Source organism: Heterocephalus glaber, unplaced genomic scaffold (genome assembly GCF_053883595.1).
Source record: "Heterocephalus glaber isolate CG9 unplaced genomic scaffold, H.glaber_assembly_v1.0 deba00001481, whole genome shotgun sequence".
Taxonomy (NCBI): domain Eukaryota; kingdom Metazoa; phylum Chordata; class Mammalia; order Rodentia; family Bathyergidae; genus Heterocephalus; species Heterocephalus glaber.
This window is the reverse complement of record NW_028258317.1, coordinates 13,889,520-13,913,033: the sequence shown is the minus strand read 5'-3', so window position 1 is coordinate 13,913,033 and position 23,514 is coordinate 13,889,520. Positions and strand designations below refer to the sequence as shown.

Below are 23,514 nucleotides of genomic sequence, written 5' to 3'. Positions count from 1 at the left end.
TTTTTCATCCATGAGGTGGGTTAATTATGGTACCCCTTCACAGTTATTGAAAGGATTAAATCTTCATAATAAATATCAGTACTGGTGTTGGTCTCTGTGGTTCTTCCTTCTATGTATGTTCTGTGGAGAATATGGATGATGGTCTGGGGTAGAAGATGGAAAAGATAGGTTTCAAGTCAATAAACTTCTTTGAAAAGCTATTTTATTACTTCATTTTATTTTTAGTGGATACATATTTATGGAGCATGGTGTGATATTTTGATTTATGTATGCAATGTATAATGATCAAATCAGGTTTATTACCATATTTATTACTTTGAATATTTGCCATTTCTTTGTAATGGGAACATTTGAAGTCCCTTCTCTTAGCTATTTTGAAATATACAGTAAACTGTTGTTAACCACAGTCACCCTATGGTGCTTTAGAGCACTAGAATATTTTCCTCCTGTCTAACTGTAATTCCATACTCCCAGCCAACCACATAAAGGCCGAGAACCTTGGGAAGGAAGGGAGATAAATTCTTAGCAGTGGGATTGTAGGTTTTTTTCTCTATTGAGTTATTTTCTACAATGCAGTTCTGCTTGTTCAGAATAAAATGTGTGATATAGCCATGCCTATACATTTATATCCATGTAACTTGTCTTGAAGAAAAAAATTGTAAATGTGCTAGGAACTACAACCGAGACAGTGTCTGGGTGGGGAAAGCAGTGTTTCTGATGCACAAGGCTTAAGCCAGTAAGCTCTCCTTGGATGGGAAAGAGAACAGAGACTGCAAAACTCCTGAACATTTTCTACTTTATTGTATTTTTCAACTCTTCCCTCAGTTACCTACCTATACTTTCTCTTTTTTCAACTAAAATGAATTCAATTTTCATTACAATATTTTACCTTGCTAAATTCCTGGACAAAAGAATGAAAATAAAAGAGTGTTCTGCCCACTGCTTCTTAATTTCCAATGCTAGACTGGACAGAGTGATCCCTTGCTCTAGGTAGTTGGTATGGGGAGTATGTATTAGCAGTCTAACAGGGATCCCTGCCAAGGAACAGATTCTCTATGAAGCAGCTGGACATCCCTAGGCCAAGACAGTATATAGGAAACTTTTGGCCACCATTTGGTGCCAAAGACAAGCATTTCCAGTTCTGGCCAGGCAAGCTGAGCCCTGAATTCTGACCCCATCAATCTCTTTTAAATTGAGAAAGAGGCAGTCTTTTTCAGTCTTTTCAGATTCTTATAGGAACCACTCACTCTATGCTACTTCCCCCGTACAGATTGGTTTTGACCAAGGCCAAGCATAGGTAGGATGGGTTTTCTTGACCATGATGGCTCAGATCTAACTTTCAGAACATTTAACGTGCTGCCCAGGATGCCCCGACTTCCCTGGGATATTCCCTTGTACAGAGAGAAACTGGCTTTGAAGGCAGCATTTGGCTCTGCTTCAGTACTCCACGTGTGGGCTAAGGGCCTGCCTCTCCCTGGGAATGAAGCATAGGCGGGGCCAGCTCGTCACCGCCCCCTGCCTTGCCTGGGAGACCAGGAGTGTCCCTCCCGCCTTGGCTGCAGCTAGGCCAGTCCAGGCGAACCAGAGCGGTGCTTCCTGCAGGTGGGGAACGGCGGGTCTGGGGCAGGGCCTCTCCCCGGTCTACTGGACTCGGGGGCGTCCAGGGGCTGCCCGGACTGCTCGGGTGGTTGAGTGCGAGTGGAAGGGGCCCGGGAGCAGCCGGCCTTTCTTGTGCCTTCCCCGCGCGCGTCTCCTCGAGGGTGGGATGCGGTCCTGGACTCGAGATCCGCTCTAACCCCTTATGTGCGTTGACTTGTCCCAGAAGAACTTGGCAGGGTAAAGGACAAACGATAAGCCTGCATTTTCTGTGTCCCCAAAGTCCTTGTCAGATTTGTGCCCTGCGAGACGGGGAGAGCAGCCTCCTCTTCCTCGAGTTCGCCGCTCGTCCGAGGTTTGTTTCTTGGCTTTTCCTCGCCCCAACCCTTCTCTGTTTGGTTTAGAATTAAACCCCAGTGCTGCCTGGGGGTTCTGCCCCGCCCCAACGTACCCCCCCCCCCCAACACACACACACGACTTGGGCACTTGCCGGTTCCCAGCCGGAATGGGAATTGAGACCCAAGAGCCGACGCGTTTCCCGGACAACGGCTTCCCAGCAGGGGCGTCCGGCCCGGCTAGAGCCAAGATGTCGTCAGTGGGGAAGGCAACCCAGGTTCCGAGCGGCAAAGTCTACCAGCAGATCTTCCAGGCTCAGGTAGGGCCTGCCCACTGTCCCTCTTCCCTAGTCACACCTTCCCCTTGTAGCCACAAACTTCCCTCTGCTCCCTCCGAACTTCACTCCCTCTACAGGCGTTCCTACCCGGCAATCTAATGAAATAAGGAGTTTGAAATTACTTTGATTTAAAAGTAATTCTTATTAGTTTTTACAATGTACTGACAGAATTAGGGAGCCTATTCTTGAAAATGAGAAAACTTAAATTGAAATTTTCAATTTAAATCACAGTACTCGGAAACATTCTGGATTAACTGTTCAGTACCTTGAGTCTTTTTTCATGAAGAAAGCTGTTCTGATTATTATTTGAAACTGGATTTCATTCTGCACTAGTGTTTTGAAACCTGCCTTTTCTCCTAACAGACCCATTCTCTTGTCCATGGGCATTCACAGGCCTCACGGGTTCTAGTGGCTGCTCCTTGGATTGAGGACCCTCCCCATTAAAATTAAAGCCCCTTGACTATGTTCTCTGTTGAAATTGCCTTGTTCTCTCTAACAGTCCAAAGGAGGAGAAACCCACCACCTCAAACCCTTCCTTTGAATTTCTTTACTGCTTATTTAAAAAGGTGTTTTAGTCCTAATTTGAGCCCTAAAATAATGCTCTCTAAAATCTTTGGAAATTATAAAAACCAAAGAAACCAAAGAAACAACTAAATTACTCATACAGTCCTGTTCCTTGTAAGCAATATGCCATTCTTAACACTTGGCATACTTCCTCCCAGTTGTTTTCTGTGTGTTACAAATATTGAAATCATACCGTGGAGTTTTTAATTTATACTTTTAATTGACATGTTTGTATATCATCTCATAAGCATTTTCCCATGTCACCAAAATTTCTTTGTAAGTTTCATTTTTAATAAACATCTAACAGTCCATCAAAGGGACATACATATTTATTCAACCAATCCACTATTATTGGACATTCTATTTTAAAAAATTCCTTGTAATGATAAAAAAAGACTGAGATGAGCATCTTAATTCTTATTTAAATTCCTTAAAACATGCCTTCCTTGCAGTAGCTGGATAATAGTTACGGGAGGAGGAGAGCCCTCTTGTGTGTGGGGGGGGGTAAGGTTGGAGACTTTCTGAAAAATGCCTTGGTGGCAGGTCCCCAAGTGTTCTAAGAGGCACAGTCAGCTTGAGGGTGCTAGGGGGTCTATAGCTCTGACCATCCTGGTCTTCCATGAATTCAGGTGCAGTTGGTCCACTCCTTGGCAGCCACCAGGAAGCGCGCTATTGAGCATTCTGTGACCCCAAAGAGCAGCAGGATACCTGTGATGAAGAAAGAGATCCCCGAAGGGGAGACAATGACCCCTCGGCAGCAGAAGTGGAGGCAGAGCCTCCCCAATGATTGGGTGACAGAAAACCCTGTTCTATCCAGGTTGGTCCTGTCATCAGGCCCTGCTCCACACACTGTGGGTACCCCAGTGTCTTCAAAGACATAAGTGCCGGGTGGGAATAAAGCCTCAAGTACATCCCCTGAAAAGGGAGGTAGTCACACCTATTTCCAAGAATCATTTGCTTTTCTCTCTTTCCCACAATAATTATTGATTTTGTGCCTAGAACCAGGCACTGGGTAGGAGGATCCTGCCTTCATGGAACTTGAGACCTCGGCAGAAATAAATAAGCACTTTCCCCTCCAGAAATGGGCAAGCATTGACTCAGAGTCCAGAACTTTCTCTGAGGAGGGGCCTTAGCTGAGACCCGAGGGTGAGGAAGGGAAGGATGGGGCAAAGCTCTGAGGATGGGCTAACAGTCAGTGGGCCCGGAGAAAGAGGGCAGGAGATGAAGCTGGGACATACTTTGCAGGCCACAGTCAGTGTTCTGGAATTTGTCAAAGTGAGCAGGTGATTTGCATAGCTAAGGTCCCTTGGCAACTCTGTGTAGAATGTAGGATTAGGGACTTCCAGAAGAGGCAGGGAGGCCAGAGAGAAGGCCACTGCACTCATCCTTGCAATCTTGGTGGTGCAGGCAGCCTAGTGGTGAACTGGATGGCTGCAGAGGGCTCCCAGGAGTCCTTAGTCTCTGGCCTGAGTGCTGGGTGGACAGCAGATGCGCCATTCCCTGAGATAGGAACAAGTGGGAATGGGCCAGGGAGATCAGGCATTCCTTGTGATCATCCGAGTTTAGAAGTAAACTTAAGATTCCTAAGCATTCCATTTTTGCGCACTGACTCCTCATCTGGAGAGAGAAAAGGAAAGAAGGGAAGCTAGCCTCTCTTTCCCAGCTTTTTGGAGAATGCTGTGGGAACCGGGTTTTCCATAGGCTTTTCAAGCTCAAATGGTACAAGCTACAAAGCCCTTCTCTGGCCAGGGACTAGGGCATGGGAAGTCAGGTCTCCTCTACCTGCCTTTGTTGTCCTTCTCACCCTCTGTTAGGCAAGGACAGATCCATGCTGGGGTCAGCTCTCTGCCCTGCCCTGGTCTTTCAATTCTCCCAGGGGAACCTCCTCTGAGGCTGCTGACCCTTAGCACCTTTATCCACAGAAGGCCACAGCCACTGCCCCACTCCAGCCCACAGTTGAGGTCAGCCAGGTCTTGTCCCCATCCTGATGCCCTGGAGAGGGTACAGAGGCACAAGCAGTTGTGGCCTGTCCAAGATCCACCGTGTCTTCCAGGAGGGAGATGTGGCAGCCTGGCCGTGACTCCAGCTCCCACAAGTTCCCAAGCCCCGTCCTAGCGAAGCTCTTCCCTCCAGGGCTGGGGTCTCTTGAGATCTCCTTGTGTTTCCTGACAGTCTCCTCTTCCGCAGCATTCATCCGAGGGTCTCCTATCATCCTGAAGTCCAGATACAGCATCAGGCAGGAGCTCTTGATGCCCCTGGCCCTTGTCCTGGAGGGTGCTGGCATTGTGCTGTGCTAGCTTCCTGGGACACACACGCCCAGCTCTGTCCTAGACAGAATCAGAGCACAGCTCTGGCCTGGGGAAAAACAGTGATGTTTGTAACCTGCCCAAATGACTAGGGGCACTAACTTTACATCCAGAGTCTCTCTGGTGTGGCCTGTCCTCTGTCCCTGAGAAGTGTCTCCCTCCCTCCCTCCCTCCCGCCTCTGTCCACAGTCTCTCCTGCCTTTGCTTTCTTCCCTACCAGCTCAGGCCCAGGGACTCACCTTCCTCAGTCCCCATCCTTCTCCTACCCAGAAGAGCCCCCAACTTCCCACCTGAGCCAGAGCAGCTGGGCAAAATCACTCAGTTCCCCTAGCTCACCTGGAGCTCTAGGCAGCCAGCCTGGAGGCTCAGAGCAGCTCTCCCAGCCTGCCACACCCTCAGGTCCTCTTTCCCTGCCAGTATCCACCCAGAACTTCCCTATTTACACAGAAGGAAGGCCACAAGCAGGACCTCCCTACCCACCTGGGCTACTCCAGATGCCTCCCAGGGACTGAGGAAGAGCCAGGTACAGCCTTGGCTTCCCAGCATCGTCTCCTCCAGCCTTCTCCCTCTGCAGGGAGGACCTTCTCAAACATCAACCTCAGGGCTCTCATCTACCGTAGGCCTCTTCCTGGCACATAAGCCTCTCTCTCTAGAAAGGGGAGCCTACCTCAGCCACTGCTCCCTCCCGACATTGCCCTGTCTCTGCCTCCCTAAGCTTCCCTTGAGGCCAAGTGTTCTGGAAGAAACTCTGCCTGACTCAGTGCTCATCAGCCCTTGGCCATCCAGCTCCTCCCCACTCCAGCCACTCTTGCAGAGGTCACCTGGGAACTTCTATCAACTCTCCTCCTGGGTGGACTTTTGGCTGCCATTCCCTCCTCCAGAATCTCTGGCCTCTGGGCTTCCCCACACACCTCCCAGGCTTCCTTCTCTTCTTCCTCTGCTCCCTTTGTGAGCAGGCACTCCAGCCATTAGGACCAGCTCCTTCTAGACATCTATAGGGCTAGTGGAGGCCAGACCAGGTTGAATGGAAGTAACAGGGTCAGATACCTCATTTTCCTCAAGCTTTAGCAAGTGCTTGAAAATTTGCCCACTGAATACTGGCTCTCTGTCCATTCACACAGACAGGGCTCCTGGGAGGGTGGAGAACAGCACAGGGGAGGGGGTAGAACACCACTAGTATTAACCAAGTCCCCAAGACCCAGGGGCAAGTGGCCAAGAAGCCAGAGGTGACAGTAGCTCTCATTATCCTGGGGGCTCCTAAGGGGCTCCTTTGGGCCAGGGGCACTTGGAATAACAAGGCCTGAAATAACCCTTTGCAGGGTTGCCTGAGCCCTCACACCTGCAGCCCAGCCCTGCAGTCTTCCTCCCTGCTGGGTCTGCAGTGAGGAGTCATGAGATGACTTCGAAGTGCTGGACTCATGGGGACCTCAAGGAATGCAGTAGTCACAGAAAACTTTGGGATTTCTGTCGTGCTTGCCTGTACATGATGCTTTCGTGGATTTTATTCCAAAGCTAATGTCATATCTACCCCCTTGGTCCTCCCTGTTGAGATGTTTGTCTTGAGATCCCAGCTTTCTCCTCCCAGATCCAAGACCCATAGGCCTCGGTGTCACAAGGTCTTGAAATCACAGGTTTTGGAGTCTGGGCTTCGCTTTGGACAGTGGTTCCTCTATGTACCCTTCTCCTTGGAAAATGGGGTTAGCCTGGCTACCACGTAGGCTAGGTTACTGAAGGGACAAATCAGGATACATGTTGAGAGCTTTGTTGGCCTGTTTGTGACCCTTCTGATCCTCAAGTTCTCTGTCTCTGTGTGGAAATGGTTTGGGCCAACACCAAACCTGGTTTACCACCAGAGCTGAAGCAGGCTCCCTGAGGGCAGGGACCCAACCTCCATCTCCAGCCTGCAGCCTCTTCTGGCCAAGGACACCCAGGAAGTGTTTGCTGGGAGACTGGGCACTGCCCTGGGGATTTCTGGAATCAGGTGGCCCAGAGCCATTGCCACTGCCTGCAGTCCCTCTGAATGCTCCCCTGTGTACTAGAGCTGTCCTCTGTGGGGTCAGGGGCCAGGGCTTACTCTTCTGTGCTTGTGCCTCAGGGAAAAGGAGAAAACCAGACGGGAAAAGGCACGAGAGAGTGAGAGCCAGATTGCTGCCCGAGAAGTGCGGGGCCTCATGGACACCATTGGTGAGCTTTGGTCCAGCCTGGAGCACAGGTCTGTGCTGGGTAGGAAGGAGCCCCAGGCGGGATGTCTCCTGACGTCCCTCTAACAAAGCCCCTGAAGCTCACACTGGGCTCTTCGCTCAGCCCCTCAGAAGGTATTTTTCCCTGAGCATCTCCCTCCAGGGTTCTCCCCTCCACAGGGAGCTGGGCAGTCACTAGGCAGCAGCCTGCACACTGGGCATTTCCTAGGAAAAGCAGCTGGTTAAAGGATGTTGTTCGCTTACCTTGATTTCACAGTGGCATTTCTCTATCCACGTTTTCTTTCTTCCTATGACATTGTCTTAGTTATCTCAATATGAACTCCCTTTGTCTTTATGATTTAAAAAGTTTAAAAAAAAAAGTAACCCACACATATTGTAGAAAAATAAAGGAGAGAAATAAAGCAGAAAGTAAAACTACCCTTCCAGAATAGTACTTCTTCTCTCAAGAGAGCCACCTAACCCACAAGGTAGCGAGTTTCCCAGATGGATGCAGGACATGGTAAAGCATGGGCTGGGAATGCTGACCACTGGGCCAGGGGTCCATGTCCCAATCCCTGCTCAGCCACAGCCTTTACCCCAGTGCCTGAGTTTCCTCACTTGTAACATGAGCCAAGTGATAGTACTGTCTCCTGGCCTCATCCCAAGCGGTATGGAGGTAGAACAACACTTGCTAGGCGGTAAGTGCTCTGGGTGTGTTGGTTATTATTTCTACATGGGGCCCTTGATTTAGGGTGGTTCAACCTACAATATTTCAACTTTACAATGGTGCAAAAGCATACCCATACCATATTCTGATTTTCACCTTTATTTAGTACGTTTCAATAAATTACATGTTAGTCAACACTTTATCACAACATACGTTTTGGGTTAGATGATTTTGCATAATGTAGGCTAAGGGCAGTGTTCTGAGCACATTTAAAGTAAGTTAGGCTAAGTTATTATATTTGATAATTAAGTACATTAAATGCATCTTCAATTTATAATATTCTTGATTTACAGTAGGCTTATCAGGACTTAATGCTGTTATAATTTGGAAAGCACCTATATATGTATCTGTACCTCTAAAAAATTTTTTACAAAAACATAAATTTTTACAGTTCCATAGATGCCATTTATTGTTTATGTATTGTTTACTTATTTTGCAGTCCAGGGGATCAAACCCAGGGCCTCACACACGCTAGGCAAATGTTGTACCACTGAGCTACAGCCCACAGCTTTTTGGTATTTAACAGTATGCTGGAGACCTTGTTCCATGTAGCTCTCAGAAATCACCTGCATCTTTTCTCTTTTTCTTCAAGCCTCTGCTCTGCTGGCCTGGCTTTGGGGTCGACCTGACTTCCCACCTGGTGTGCAGGTGCACTCTACCTACACCCCCCACTCTGCCTTTCCTGGCCGCACTGCCCTCCCCTTGAAGCCTTCTCACCTCTGTTGTTGCTCCACAGTGCCAGAGAGGACGAGCACCATCACCTTAGAGAGGCAAGAAAAACGCAAGAGGAGGAACTACGACGATGCTCTGGCAAGCTTTCATGAGGAGATCGCACAGATTGGGATGGTGAGGCTCAGCCCCTCTGCCCTCTGTTCCTGTGGCATTCTGGGGGTGGGTTTTTCATTACCCCCAGCTTCCTTTCTTCTCCCCCACAAGGAGGCCCTTAGTGGCTCACCAAGACATAGAGTAGATGCAGATGGAATCATAGTAGCCATGTTTGACAGGCTGGTGACCAGTGCTTGTTGTGAATGTAGGTCGCCTTAACTCTTGAAAAGCCCTGTAAGTCAGGGTCTATTACCCCATTTTGCCATGATGCCTAGAAAGTCTTGCCTGACTAGGGAGGTAAGGGGCCAGGTTAGAACTGCACTCCAGGTCTGGCAGCCTTTGACCTTCTACTCAGTCTTGCTAATGAGGGGCTGGATGATTTGCCCCAGTTGAATAGTCTCTGAACAAGGCCAGCCCCTGCCCTTCCAAGTCTTCTCTGAGTCCTGTCTCCCCACATCTTTTCTGACTTTGGTTGCCCTGGCTCAAAGCTTAAATGCTGCCCACCTTGAGCCCGAAGCACCAAGAACAGATTTGTTAGCCATGTCCCTCAGTATCTTCCAACTAAATGCCACCTTTACTATCACCCATGGGCTCTTTGGCTCTGGTCATGGGACCTACTTGAGCCTCTGTTTCCTTGTCTGAAATAAACAGGGGATTATTTTATTTGGCCACTTCTTTATACAGTGTTTGTTGGGTGTCAACTTTGGGCCAGCGCCTGAAGTCAGCACCTCCTTTACCCTGGGACAAGAACCCACAGGAGTGAAGGAGGGCACAAGCCTGGCACAGTGCCTAGTGGGTGGTGTGGGGCTGCTGTCTTCCAGGTGTGAGTTAATTAGCAATCCTTAGGTTTAGGCAGTGTTGATTGTTTTTGAGAGAGAATCATGCCTGGCACTTCCCCATTATAAGGAGAGCCCTCTCCTGCCTGAGAATGTTGATGCCATCACCCACCTGGCCTGTTGCAGGAAATGGAACCTCTCATCTTGGAGACAGGGGGACTTTTTTTGAAAAAGCTGTCTGAGTCTGATGAAGACATCAACAGTCTCTTCAAAAAGGTGGAAAATGATACCAGCCTTGAGGACTATACCATCCAAGTAGGGGTTTCCTTTATGGCTTGACCTGCTCTCCCCACCCCTACTCTAGTAGCCCCCAACCTGATCCAGCTCCCCTGTGCAGACCTTGTTGGAGCTATGGGATAAGGTGGCTGAGATGTTCCTGGTCCAGAAGCAGGAGATTAAGGAACTGGATGAAACACTGCTCTCAATAGAGTTCTCCCGAGCGGATAAGGTGAGTTGGCTGCTGGTGGGCTTCTCAGCGACTTCCACTTGCAGAGTTAATGGACATCCTTCTGCATACTGTTAGTGCTCCAGCAAGTGAGAGTCACTAACTGTAGTGCCTTGTCCTCTTTAGCTAAAGAGTGTGTTGAAGAAATATGTGGAAATCATAGAGAAAACAACCTACCTCCTGCAGCCTGATGTGTACAAGCTGATAAATAAAGAAGCCATGGTGAGCAATCTGCTTGGGGGGGGCAGTTTCAGCCCACAGGAAAAGTAGCAGGACCCCAGGGTGCCCCAAGTCTGGTGTCTTAGGAATGTTAGGCTTCTCATCTGTTACATTTCTAAGTAACTTTAGTGGGCCAGTTAAGTTCGGAATTAGGTCTTTGCAATTGTAAGCATTTTCAACAGAAATCTTTGTGAAGTACACTTCCCATTTTCCTGACACCTTAAAATCGGCATGCCTAACATGCTGCCATTGTTTTGAGCACTGATGATCCAACTGAGCACTTACTCAGCTGTGTCTCAGATACTGTGTGCAATGTGGTAAATGCTACACTATAGGGTTATCTTGGGGCTTCATGGTCTCAAGGGTCTCCACCCTCAAGAGCAATGCCCCACCTGCTCTGTATGGTTTTTCTAGTTGTTCTTCCTCTCCTTCTATGGCCATGAGTGTCTGTTGCTGAACAACACCCACCTCTTGGCTCTGTCTCCTCACCCCAGGCTCCCCCGGGTGCTGTTCTCACCAGTTGAAAATAAGATTCATGGTTGTTCATGATGTCTCTAAAGCCAGAACAAAGGCTGCCTCCCTCCACTGCATGAAAGAACTCTTGGCTGCTCAGAGGCACAGCTCACTCTCATGGGTTTCCTGCTCCCGTGCAGAGCTGAGCTGGCCAGATAATGTCTGCCTGGCAGGATAGCAAGCTTAAGGGAGCACAGTGTTCAGAATCACAGCTGGGGCCATCCCAAGTCTATGGTGTGGTTTCCTGGACAAGCACAGGCCTGGAAAGACACAGATCTCCCTCTCCACTGCCCAGAATGGAAGCTCCTAGTGACTCAGGCCTTGTGCCTAAAACTTCCTTGTCCATAAAAGAGGGATGACAATACTTACTGCCAGGACTTGTCATGAGGATGATAACAGAGGACTCCAAGATAAGTGACTGTCCTAGACTTTAGATATTTTCTCCATGAGAGTCAGAGTCTGCAGGGTCCAGATCAATATTTCATTGCCATGTGCTTATTTCTCTCACTAAAACAAATAGCGCTCAATACTTGCTCTGTGTGCCTTTATGTCATTTGATTGCACAAAATTCCTATGTTGTAAATAGCTGTGTCCCCATAGGCTGAGGACCTGGACAATGAGGAAATACTTGTGAATACCTCCAGCTACCAAGTCCAAGCTTCAGGCTGCACTGAGAAGCAGGGCTAGGCTCTCTCCTGCTGAGTCTGGCAGGGTTGTCACTTCTCTAGAGACTTTGGGAAATATATGGCAGCATTTGAGGCTTTTCTGGGCTCTCATTTAAAGGTGACAGGGATATGAAAGAGCAGAATAGTGCCACACAATAAAGGATTGTCCTCGGCCCCATTCCTAGGGTGCTCAAGAGAGAACTACTGGGAAGGACACCAGAGAATGTTCTGATTCTGGTCTCAGTGGGTCATTGGTTCTCTGTTCTCAAAGCAACAATATGTGGCTGGTCCCTGATGCATGAGCACTCTGCTTTACCAAATTTGCAAAACACAGTGAACACTTACAGCCCACTAGAGTGCTTAGGCTCTTCCACTTTCTTTAGTGAATGACCCAGTGTGACCTTGGAGCTGGGCTGAAGCTCATGCAGTCGGGGTTATGGTTCAGCCTTCAAGGAAGCCACTTGTTGCTGTCCATAGCTGCTTTCTTGTGTGCTGGCCCCTCAGGACTCCTCAGACCCTACAGTGGCTCCTCTCAGCCCTGGCCTGCTCGTTCCCTGGCTCTGCAGCCTCTCCTGCCCCTCCCTAACTGTGCCTTGCTGTGAGAGACCACCACTCCATCTAGAGCCCTGTCTGGTTGTGACCACAGATCATTAACCATGCCTTACTGGGCAACCGAAGGGCCATCACCCAGCTGAACATCAACCTGATGGAGGCTGCCTTGCAGAAGGAACTTGACAGCTGCCACCGCTGGCAGGGTTTGGTGGATGCCTGGAAGACTCTCAAGAAGGAGGTGCTGCTGCAGGGTTTCAGGTCAGGAGTGCCAGCACAGCCCACAGCCTTCCCCAAGCCACCAGGGCTGCACAGGTTACGGGCTGCCTATTGCCTTTTCTGTCACTTCTTAATCATGCTTCTCTTTTTCTTTCTAAAGTTAGAAATGGGGTCAGGGGTTTAGCTCAGTCGTTCCAGCGCCTGTCGTGCAAGCGTGAGGTCCAAAAATAAATAAATAAATACATATATAAATAAATAAAAATAAAGTTAGAAATGGATGAAAGTATCAAGAAGACACTAGAAATCACTACCAACCCCTCCCCACAGGGAAAAGCACAGCTAATATTTGGGCATGTTATTTTTCTCAGGTTTTTTTAGATCCATATGCAATACGTAGTTTTATGTTTTATTTTTCTTCATGAACATTATTTCATAAGCATTTGGGAAAACATTCATCTGATTTTCTGTATAATTTCTAGTCTTCATTATTATCAGTAACCTGAGATACTTGGGCCCAGGAGGACAGATATCTTTCAGGTCAATAATTCCAACCCTTTGGGGCAGTTTCCCCCATGGGAGGCAGAGGGAGAGAGAGCCCATCTCTGCTCTTCTGCCAGCCAAGTGGCATTTTTGCTGTACATGAACAAAAAGTATACTGAGGCCTAGTTCCACCTTGCCTTTGTGTGTGACTTTGATCAAGTCCTTGAACATTCAGAGCTTGTCTTCCTGTATAAAACAGGCACACTCATGGACCTGCGATAGGGTTTTAGTGATATACTAACAACATGGAAAGCTCTGTCTGGGCCTAGGGCTGGGAGATTTGTTACAAATACTAACAAATGTCAACAGTGATGGTGATGGCTGGCCTTTAACTGGACTTTGCCCCTGAGCCAGGCATGATGGGTGCTAAGGGTTTTGCTTGTGTGTCCTCACAAGTACCAAATGAGGAGAGAGCTCTCATCAGCTCCATTTTATAGAAGAGCAAATTGAGCCTCAGAGTGGGGGGAGGGACTTATGTAAGCTCACAGAGCAGGCAGGGGCAGGCAGGATCCCTGCTGGCTTGGAGCCTGCTAGTCCTCCACTGCTAGTACCATGGCTGCAGTGGAAGTCTGCCAGTTCTACCCCACTTTCCTTCCTCCTGCCACCACCTTGCTCTTCTCCTCAGGGTCCCAGAGGGGAGGCTGAGGCTAGGGGTGGGCTGGGGTGGGGAAGTCAAGGCTCTGAACATTCTTGCTATGAGTCTTCTTTCATCTCACTCCTGCCCTCTCCTCCTTTCTTCTTCCACATATCTGGCCACCAGTGAGTTCATGGCCAATGAGAGTATCCAGTCTCCTCCCGCTGTACAGAAGGAGCTGGTGGAAATGCTGAAGACCCAGGGTGTCCTGCAGCAGAAGCGGCAGGAGCATCTTTGCACCATCTGGTATGGGTGCCTTTGAGGGCCCAGTGGGTGAGGACCCCAGCCTTCCCCACATGGTGTCCCCCAGAACAGTCCATCTTCCTGTCCTCTGGTCCTGAGCTGGCTGCTGGACCCATGTTCTCAGGCATCTCAGTCCCCATGATGAGAAAGAACCTGGCCCCCTTTGCTGCAGAAAGAAACCTAGTGTGGCTGAGCCGTAGAATGAGACAGGAGATAATGATGGGGAGGGGCAGGCAGGGGCCAGGGCTCACAGGGCTGGTGGGCCAGGGCCAGGGGTTGGCCCTTGTCCTGGGGCAGGCTGGAAGCAGGGGCCAGAGGGGTTTGACACTGGGGGACAGGAGGTCAGTGAGGAAGCTGCTGCCGTCAGACAGGGCACCTTTTAGAGGCTATGGACACTTCTTTCAGAAATTGTTTTATTTTCTAAGGAACAACTTGTTAATATTAAAAGATCTTTTTGTGAGGCATGTTTTTGTCACCAGGAGATTTCCAGCAGCCTCCCCCCGCTTTTTAGTATTTAGTCAATAATATGTTTCTCAAAGATGCTACCCATTTTGGCAAGTAAAGGTCATGTGCATGATGATTTGCCTGTCATATCTTCCCTCTCCAGTAACCTCTTGCCCCCAAATTACAACAAAGCCAAGCTGACCGCATGGCAATCTTCTCTCAATGCCCTGAACAAGGAGCTTGGTGAGTGATGTTTGTGGGGCTCTTTCAGATCTCTTTAAAACTCTGTTCAGGTAGTGGCTTTGGCATAGCTCAGCCCAGCAGTCCTTTATCTGAGAGGAGGTGGGTGGCACCTCCATTCTGGGAAGGAAGGAGGATTGTGGTGAGATGACTAAGCTCTGAGGATTCATATAAGATCAGAAGATGTATAATAATATTTCCATCCTCTGAGGTTCACAGCAACCCAGTAGGGCTAATGGTACCATTGTCCTCTTGTAATAGAGAAAGACTGTCAGAGTCAGAAGCATTCAGGACAGAGATGGGCTCCTCTTGTGAGGTCCTTATCTTGGGGTACCTGGAACTCTGTGAGGAGGGAGATACCAGCCCCTTCTCTGAACAGAGACCACCAAGTGATCTGTGAAGATGTTTTCTGGGAGTAGGGGGGGACAGCTTCCCTTTACAAAGAAGCTACTCTTCCTCCCCCTGTTTGGTTTTCCATCCTGGAGACACCTACCACATGGACTGCATGATGCGGGTCCGCCTGCTGTATGAAAACACATGGCAGGAGTGCCTGTCCCAAGTGCAGAATTGCAAGGTGGGCATCCCCCTGCAGGTGTGGGAAGAGGAACCCCATCTGGGCCTGATGGGCCCCTCTCCAGCCTCCACCCTCCTGGATACCCTTCAGCCTTGACACTGACTTTTGTTCCTTCCTCCCAGGCCCTAGCACTCACCAGCTTCTAGTTCTGTTTCCTCTGCCCAGGCCCCTCTCCAACTGTCCCTGCTGTCCCTCAGGAGCTCAATGCCACCTTCTTCAGGAATCCACTGTGAGATGGAGTTGTGTGCTCTGGGCCTCCTTAGACTTCACCCTTAACTCTCTGTGTCCCGCCCAGCACTGGCCTTGCTCATTAGTGGAGTATGCATCCTAGGGGTCACTGCAGTGTCCTTTTGCTGCTCCTTGCTGTCCAGCCCCACCTTTCTCTCCATCCTGCCTATCTCGAGATAATGAGTTTACTTCAGAACCCCTCCAGGACAGTGACTGGTTTTCTGGGGTAGGGAGACTATTTTGTCAGAATGTCCCCTCCGTGACTACTTGGTGAAGCTGTTTAGGTGAAAACCTCCCAAAAGCCTCCTCATTTTGAAGAGTGCTTGAGCCCTAGGGTCCCACTGACTCCCCTGGACGTCCTGCTGCTCCCTGGGTGCTTCCAGCCACCTTTGCCCTGCCATTCAGCCCCAAGGGAGCAGAATCACTGGGAGCTCGTGTTCACCTTGCAGCTGGGTGGGGGCCCTGTAGGATGCAGCTTGTACCCATCAGGTGCTCTGCCTCCCTAGGCGCAGCTGCTGGACTGGAAGGCTTTCACCGAAGCAGAGGCTGAGAACCTGGTGAGCCCAACCTTCCAGATAGTGGGTGCGCTCCAGAGCAAGGTGGAAGAGGAGCTGGAACTCCTGGATGTGCGTGAACAGTTGGGACCCTCGACGTGGGGTGGTCTCCCCAGGCTGCTAGGCCACAAGGAGAGTGGAGGACTGGGGTCTTCTACCTTGCACGGCTCTGGTGTGCCTACTTCCTGGCTTTCACCTGCCATTCTCAGAGCTTATCCCCCAACTCCTCACAGCCACCCCTGACATGGGTGCTGCCCAGATTCCAAGGAGATGACAAATCTCAGGCCAGGAGGGCACCTGAGTCTTTGCTGCCCCTGAGTACAGAGAGCTACAGATTAGCAAGAAGCCTCCAGCCCCAAGTCTATGATCTTGAGCCAGGGCCACTATATGGTTTTTGCAAAGCACTAGATAATGATTATCTTAGGCTCAGAGGGCCATCAAGTCTCTGTTAGAAGTTGTCCAGCTTTGTTTCCTTCAGAAACGAAGGGTGTGGCTATGTTCCAATAATTATTAATGCACACAGGAATTTGAACTTCATAAATCTTCACATCAGTATTTTTTCTTTTTAAAATTTTTTCTTTTTCAGCCACTTAAAACTAGAAAATCAGTGTTAATCTCACAGGTCCAAACAAAAACAGGTGGAGGGCCAAATTTAGCCTGCAGATTACTGTTTGCCAACCCTTGACCCAGATGAGGGCATAAGAAGTGTACTTTGTTTTAAAAGGCAGAATGATGCATGAGGATTTAGCAGCAGGTATGATGTTCACCCCAGACCTGTGAGACAGGGAATGCTAGAGAAGGAAAGAAGCACAGGCCAAGATGGGGATGGTAACTCTAGACCAAGGAGGGAGGGCCAGAAATGGCCCAGAAGCTGACCTTGAAGGGTGATGCCTGGGCAGTGACTTTCGGGTCTCAGAGACACGGGGCCCCATGAGTGGGCCCTCCTATTGGCCTTGGACTGGTCAGCTCTCAACTCTCCCACCCTGGTTCTGCCACTGCAGAGTTCCTTTGAAGCCCTGGCCAAGCAGACAGAGTGGCAGAGCTCAGAGCTCTTCAGGTACTTCCGGGAGGCTGTGCAGCTCTGGGAGGTGCACCAGAGCATTCTGTCACAGCAGGAGCTGGAGCTCGAGAAGAGAATGGAGCAGCACAGGCAGAGGCACAAGCTGGAGAACCAGGTGCCCCCAAGCCCTGGGAACCCTGGGTAGGAATGAGGGATGGGTCACTCCCAGACTGCCAGCTGCCTCAGGCCAGGACAGTGAACCCAGTCAGTGATGAGTCTTCAGAACTGATACTGTCTATAAGAGTGTGCATGACAGAGACAGACAGACAGACTGGGGGGCCTTCTGGATGGTCAAAATAAGGAGATGGTCAAAGTATGACTTCATGAATCGCAGTTTGCTGCCATACAAGGAGTTTCAGTTCACAATATTTAAGAACAACATGAACCAACCTCACAGGGAGTACACTTGATAGGTGAGGTTCATTAACTCCATGGCGAGTGAGTTCCAGAATCAGTTACATCTAGTTGCTCATGTCAATGGAAAAACATCTAATAAAGTCTAGCAGGCAGGCCCCTCCATGCTAGAGGTAAGGCCAATGCTGCCTGGTAGCGTCAAAGCTCCGAGCCTGTCACAGCTTGAGCTCCACCAGTCTATAGAGTATTGGATGACAGTGAAAACTGTCACAGCCTGAGCTTTCAAAGTGTGCGCCAAACTTTCAGGTTTATATGCACATTAAAGACCAGTAGTTTAGGACAGTAATTCATGTATTGGGCCTGATAAGATGTGACATAAGTTTCCTGAGGGGTGGGGAGTTCACCATTACATTCCTGAGGGGAGAAGGAATAGCTCCAAGTTCTCACAAATGGGGTCTCATAAAACATCATATTCTCTAAGGTGTGTGTGAGAGGGGGGTGGACTTCAAGTTCATAACACAGCAAAGCATATCATTCTCATAACAAACCATGTAAGCGTTTGGTATTTTTTCAAGGATATATAACAAAGGAATGAAGTATCCCCAGCCCCTACAGATCAACTGGCCCCTGCCCTCACAGCCCAGGTGGAGAGAGTACAAACTCAGCATGTGATTTCGAGTATGACTGGGGAGGAGAGTGAGGAGCTGATGTCTCTGGAATGTGTAGCATGGGCTTGGCCGGGCAGGGTGAGTGTGAGGGACATGTTCCTGACAAGTTCCATTTGAGCTAGGTCCCAGGGGAGTAAAGTAGGCAGTGAAGAATATTCCAGGCACAAAGAAGAACCATAAGCCTATAGTGAAGACAATGATAGTGGTAGCAGGTTTATTGCCCTTTGTTTTTAAAGAAAAGCGGGTCCCAGGCCTTCCCCAGCTGCCTGGACCTCAGATCCAGTGTCAGGGTCTCTGCATGTCACTTAAACTCTGCAGGCACCGGTAACTCATATATGCTTCTTCTTGTTTTGGGGGTGGCTTCTAGGCCCAGGAGGTACACTTTGATAAGCTCTTAGACCAACTGAGGCAGCAAAGCCAGGAAGAAACACTGAAGATATACCTGGAAAAGGCCAGAAATTTTCTGAAGAACATAAAATCCAGGTAGGTTGACCAGCCCCCATGAGAGAAGGGATGGCCTGGATTCATATTCAGGCTTACAAGCAAGCCAAAGATAAAACTGGGCCTCCAGCATTGGAGAACATCACTATCCTTTGCAGCTCTGCTTGCAACCAATACCAAAATGTCCAGAGATAATTTTGGAAGGTTTATAGAGTAAAGTAGTTTAAAAGTCAAGAACTTAGACCCCTCTTTTTAAAAGTTAAAAGTTAAACATGTATTCTCTGTTAAGGAGGGGAAAAGTCCACCACTACAAACAGACTTTCCCCTTATTCCTATCCAACTATTCTTTTTGACGGACATATTTGTATGTGTGGATATATACACACATATAGTGTTTTTAATGTAAGGAATGGATAGTGATCATGTGAAATTTAATATAGATACTTCATAATGATTTAATATCTCTCAATTAATTAGCTTTTTCAATTAGTTCCAATTTCTCAGTAGAGTATTACAGATAGTTCTCTGTGAACTTCCTTGTATCTTTGTACCTTTGTACAACTAATTGTAAGGACAATTCACAGAAATGGAATTACGCTTCAATTGACTGTAGTGCTTACTTAGATCCAGAAGTAAAACTTTGGGCAAAGAAGTAACCTACTGAGCCTTGGTCTCCTTACCTGAGAAACATAAAATTTGGGGCCTGGGATGTTTGAGAGTTTGATGGGATAACATAGGTGAAGTTCAAGCATGAGATTCCACGAAGAATCTTATGGGCAAGAAAAAGGAGCATGCATTAAAGTAGAAAATTTTGTATGTGTGGTTTCTAAATTTTCTACAAAGAGCATGTATTCCTTGGGTGATCAGAAAAATAGCAAACAAACCCAGGACTGTCTCTGTGAAAGGAACTCCCAGCAGCTCTATGCAGTGCTGAATGGCAGATCTCAGGCTACCTTTTTGGAGTCAAGAGTGTGGCTCCAGGCTGGGGCCTCCCACACTCCACTGGGCACCCCCTCGACAGTACCTTACTTCCCTCCCTCCCAGGTATGAGTGCTTTCATATCCACCTGACCAAGGAAGTGATGGAGTACCCAGAGATGATACTGGAAGAACTCAACTCCTACAGCTCCAACCTCAGCCAACATTTCTTCACTCGTGAAATCTTTGAACAGGTATGGAGAGGGACCCGATACCCTCAGCCACTTATGAAGAAGCAGAGAGTAGAGGGTGACTTCTCATCTGATCTGCCAAGACACTGGAAGTCATTCCTAAGGCTGCAGAGTACAAATTCGTGTGAGGATGTCAAGAAGAGAGAAGCTGAAAAGAGACCATCTCCTTCTCAATCTAAAGGAGGTTTAGACAGGCTCCAGGCTTTAATGGACTGACAGTAAAAAGGCTAATTTATATGACATTTGGAGCTGCATTCATCATAACTACCACTGCTATACAATTGTCCTAAAATTGAACTCTGACCTGCTCACTCTGCAGAGTGAGCAGAGGTCCCTCACCAATCTGCAGCTCCCACCAAATCCGAAACACCATCTCTAGGTAATCATAGAGACCCCCTATTTTCTGCTTCCTCCTTGACTCTCCATGTCTTAGGCAACAAATCCCCCTTCCTGCATATGGCCCCTGCCTGTGGCCCTTCGTCATCTTGTTTTCTCTGCTGGTATCTTCTCCACATACTCCCCAAAGACCCCTATTCCCAGTCTACTACCAGGAGTAAGGATCCTACCCACTCAGCCTTACCATCCTCACCTCCTGCCACCTCTTCAGTCTCTGAACTTGCTTGTTTTTGGTTGCTTTCAGATATAGGAGTTCAGAACACTCAACTAAAATGCTTTCCTAAAGGACTAGTATGCTTTATTAATTGTAACTCAGTTTCATTTACCTTTAGCACAGAGCCCTGCATATAATTCAGATACAAAAAATGCTCTGTGAGTAAGCACACAAATCCCTGGAATGTGCTGGTTTGAATACCCAGAGTTTAGCCCTCTTTTCACATACATAGCCAGAGTCCTTCCTGGCCAGAGTGAAAATGCTTGTTGTTGACACCGATTGCTTCCTATGTGTGGGGGATACCTAGCACCAACCTGGAAAGTCTCCCCCTTGAAAGGGATCCCTGTTGAGATAGCTAATAAATGCTCCCCACGATTCTGGGGAAGAGGTGGAGGCTCAGCCCACAGGAAGGTGAGCTCATTGTCTGTCCTTCAGACCATCCTGGTTGCCTGGATAAAAGGTATGGATGTTTATGTGATCCCTGTCTCACAGAAGAGGACAGAAGGAGTCAAGGGACTTGCTCCAAAGTCACTCCACTTATAAGGAGCTAGAATTCAAATCTAGACCTGCAAACTCCACAGACCACACTGTCATCCATATGAATATATTCAATTTCACCCAGAGTCTGTGAAACAAGGAATGTGTTGAGTAAACAGGGAAAGTAAATCAGGATCATGTAAATCAGGCTCACTCTGTCCCATCCAGCACCCAGTACAACAGATTCTTACCCCGTTGGTTCCATCCCTCAATTTACATTTTTCTTCTCTTTTCTCTAGATCACTAGAACAATGTGTCAAAATGAGATTTTATTTCATTACTGCTCAGTGTGTCCTGTAAGGTTATTCTAGCCTGGCTGGAATTAAGGAAAGCCAGCTCCCTGGATCAGGAACACCTTGATTACCCCTAATGAATGAAGCTGGCTCAGGCTGCAAGATATATTGAAGGAGAAGGGAGAGTTCTTTCACTTAGAAGTGATGCCCTTAGAAGTGACACTCTGGGGAAGGGCAGCCCTGGTCCCTCAGTAACTCCTGTTCTTCTCTTGTAGAACTTGCTTGGGGAAGTCGTTTTCAAAGTCAGACAGCAAGGTAACACTTTTACCATTCAAGTCCTGTTGTCCCTGACTTCACTCCTGTACATCTCTGGGTTGGGAGGTCCCACCCAGGCAACACTAATAACTTGTCTCTCCTTGTGTTTTGGTGCTGGTCATGGACAGAGTTACATGAAAAGCAGTTCCTGCAGAAGATAAGGAGAAGACAAAGGTCTACAGCAGAAATAAGCAGAAGTGAAGAAAGCAAAAGTAGAGGGATGGATTCTTCAAGGCCAACAGAAGAGACAGAAGAAGAAAAAGGTCAAGAAATGGTGTCCTCTGGAACTGAAAAGGGGCTGAGTGACCAGATAGATGAGTCCAGAGAGAGCTCTGTGCAAGGATCAGAAGAAATGCAGGATGAAAGAGAGAACTCTTCAAAAGCATCCCTGAGCCTGGAAAATTTGAAGGTTCAGGAAGAGAAGGAGAAGGCAAAGGAGGAGGAGGAGGAAGCACAGGAAGAACAAGAGAGTTCCTCCGTGGGTGAGGTAGGCCAGCCACTGGCTCATTTTTGGGTGTTGGCATATTGCTCAAATAAGCTGGGGTCCCCAGTGACCCAGTCTCCATAGAAGTACATTTAAGAATGACAGAGGTGTTCATTCCTTTTTATTTTTGTCAACAGAGATCCAATTCTTCATTCACAGCAATAATTTCTAAATTCACTTTCCTCTCATGTCCCTGCAACCAACACTGGAGTCACCCCTCAACTGCACAGCTTTCCTCATCCCTCTTGGTCTCTTGCTGTCTCAGCTTCTCTTTATTGTACAGATCACTCAGACTCTTCTGCATCACCTCAGCCTGTCCCCTCTTTCTCTCTTCCTGTTCACTAGTGGTGTAACGCAAAAGATCAAGACTTGGCTGTCTTTTGAGTGCTGAACAGTAACTCATATGAACAGACCTTGATCCTTGATCTTATAACACATTCAGACTCACAAAACAATAAGTTAAATTCCACAATTATAGAATTGCAAGAGATTCATTTCCTACATTGTTGTAGAAGAACTGGTATATGAAACTTCTTTTTGAGCAGGGATCCCAAACTTAAATATCCACAGAGGAAGAGAAAAGAGGGCTGGAGTCCAACTGTAAAAATAATGACAAATGATTAAGACTTTACAGCCAGCCATTTCACAGCTCCAGCTAAAAATGCCCTATGGGATAAAGGCTCAGAATTGACATCTTTTCTGATATTTTTTTAGGGAATCTGGGAACCCAAAATTTTATATAGAACTTCTCAATTTTTAAAGGGCTGTCGGGTGGGGAGTAGGAGAAGGGGAACAGTTATAGGCAAAATTTGGCCCACAGGTTTAAATCACTTGATGTCAAGTGATCAGCATTCCTAGTTTGTTGAATGATATTGACTCCCAAGTCTTGTTATGTGCTTAGGCTGAAGCTCAAGAAGAAAGTCTGGAGGAGATGTATTATGAGGACATGGAGTCCTTCACAACCTCCAGTGGAAATACTTATTTTGTCCTCTTATCTCTGGAAAAAGAAGAGAGCTCTAGGAGGCCCTACTCCAACTTCTCAGCCACACTCATCAACAACACTCCCAGCACTAAGTTCATAGAACAAGTGATAATTCCATCCGGACTAGTTTTAGAAATTAAGAAACAGTGAGTACACAATTCTTTTGCTATTCATTTGCTCTGAGCTGTATTCACAAGATAAATTATAACGAAAGATTTTAGGCTGAAAAAAATCTAAAAGTAGGTAACTGACAAAATAAACGAGCAGGAATTACTTGTAGTCATTGGTATCCTGTGTGAGTGCCCCCTAAACCCTTCCCAGGGTGCTCTGCGGGCTTGGGCCTTGTACACAGAAACGCTGTTTTCTCTGCCAGATGCTCATGGGTTCTAGTTCTTGGCACATCTGTGATTTTAGGGTTTCTTTTCTTTTTTTTTTAATTCTATAGATGTAAACCACATCATGTATGGTGTTTTGCACTAATTGATATATTTGTTGCAGAAAACAGAAAAAAAAAAACAATGAAGAATAAAGAAATGACCTGTAATCCTATCCTTGAGCATTTATTTCCCCTAACTCCCAATTTCTGGACCTTTTGTTAGAGTTTGGGCCAAACATGGAAATTTGCATTTGCCATTTGAATGGCATTTCTATTGTCCTCCTGCCCCTCTGAGAATTAATCAACTTGTGATCACCTCACCAGTCTAGCATGAGTAGGAGGCCAGAAACAAGGGGCAGAAGGATTAAAGTCTAGCCTCTGGACTCTTTCTCCTATACCTCAGCACTACTAAAATGTCTCTTGACTTAAATGCCACCCTTCCCCTTCCTCCACCATAGGCCATCATTTTTCCTCCCCATAACCCTTTAGTACAAAGATCACAGGGATCACCA

At 47.8% G+C, this 23,514-nt stretch overlaps 1 protein-coding gene across 8 annotated transcripts in view; it reads left to right on the top strand.

Annotated features, from left to right (window-relative positions):
• The first annotated feature begins 1,526 nt into the window (after positions 1 to 1,526).
• Positions 1,527 to 23,514, top strand: part of Ccdc180 (coiled-coil domain containing 180) — a 51,819-nt gene continuing 29,831 nt past the window's right edge. For 4 of the 8 annotated variants that reach the window (XM_087183644.1, XM_087183642.1, XM_087183638.1 and 1 more), the window contains exons 1-19: positions 1,527 to 1,602; positions 1,880 to 2,251; positions 3,463 to 3,650; positions 7,235 to 7,323; positions 8,783 to 8,892; positions 9,834 to 9,962; positions 10,045 to 10,155; positions 10,279 to 10,374; positions 12,196 to 12,359; positions 13,618 to 13,737; positions 14,342 to 14,421; positions 14,904 to 14,992; positions 15,727 to 15,846; positions 16,776 to 16,949; positions 18,224 to 18,339; positions 19,342 to 19,468; positions 21,121 to 21,160; positions 21,289 to 21,647; positions 22,546 to 22,772. In XM_087183644.1, coding sequence (XP_087039770.1) covers positions 2,102 to 2,251; positions 3,463 to 3,650; positions 7,235 to 7,323; positions 8,783 to 8,892; positions 9,834 to 9,962; positions 10,045 to 10,155; positions 10,279 to 10,374; positions 12,196 to 12,359; positions 13,618 to 13,737; positions 14,342 to 14,421; positions 14,904 to 14,992; positions 15,727 to 15,846; positions 16,776 to 16,949; positions 18,224 to 18,339; positions 19,342 to 19,468; positions 21,121 to 21,160; positions 21,289 to 21,647; positions 22,546 to 22,772 — 2,489 coding nt within the window. In that variant the 5' untranslated portion in view covers positions 1,527 to 1,602; positions 1,880 to 2,101. Of the gene's footprint in view, positions 1,603 to 1,879; positions 2,252 to 3,462; positions 3,651 to 7,234; positions 7,324 to 8,782; positions 8,893 to 9,833; positions 9,963 to 10,044; positions 10,156 to 10,278; positions 10,375 to 12,195; positions 12,360 to 13,617; positions 13,738 to 14,341; positions 14,422 to 14,903; positions 14,993 to 15,726; positions 15,847 to 16,775; positions 16,950 to 18,223; positions 18,340 to 19,341; positions 19,469 to 21,120; positions 21,161 to 21,288; positions 21,648 to 22,545; positions 22,773 to 23,514 lie in introns of those variants that run through there. The other 4 variants (XM_087183641.1, XM_087183640.1, XM_087183645.1 and 1 more) reach the window with 4 other exon arrangements.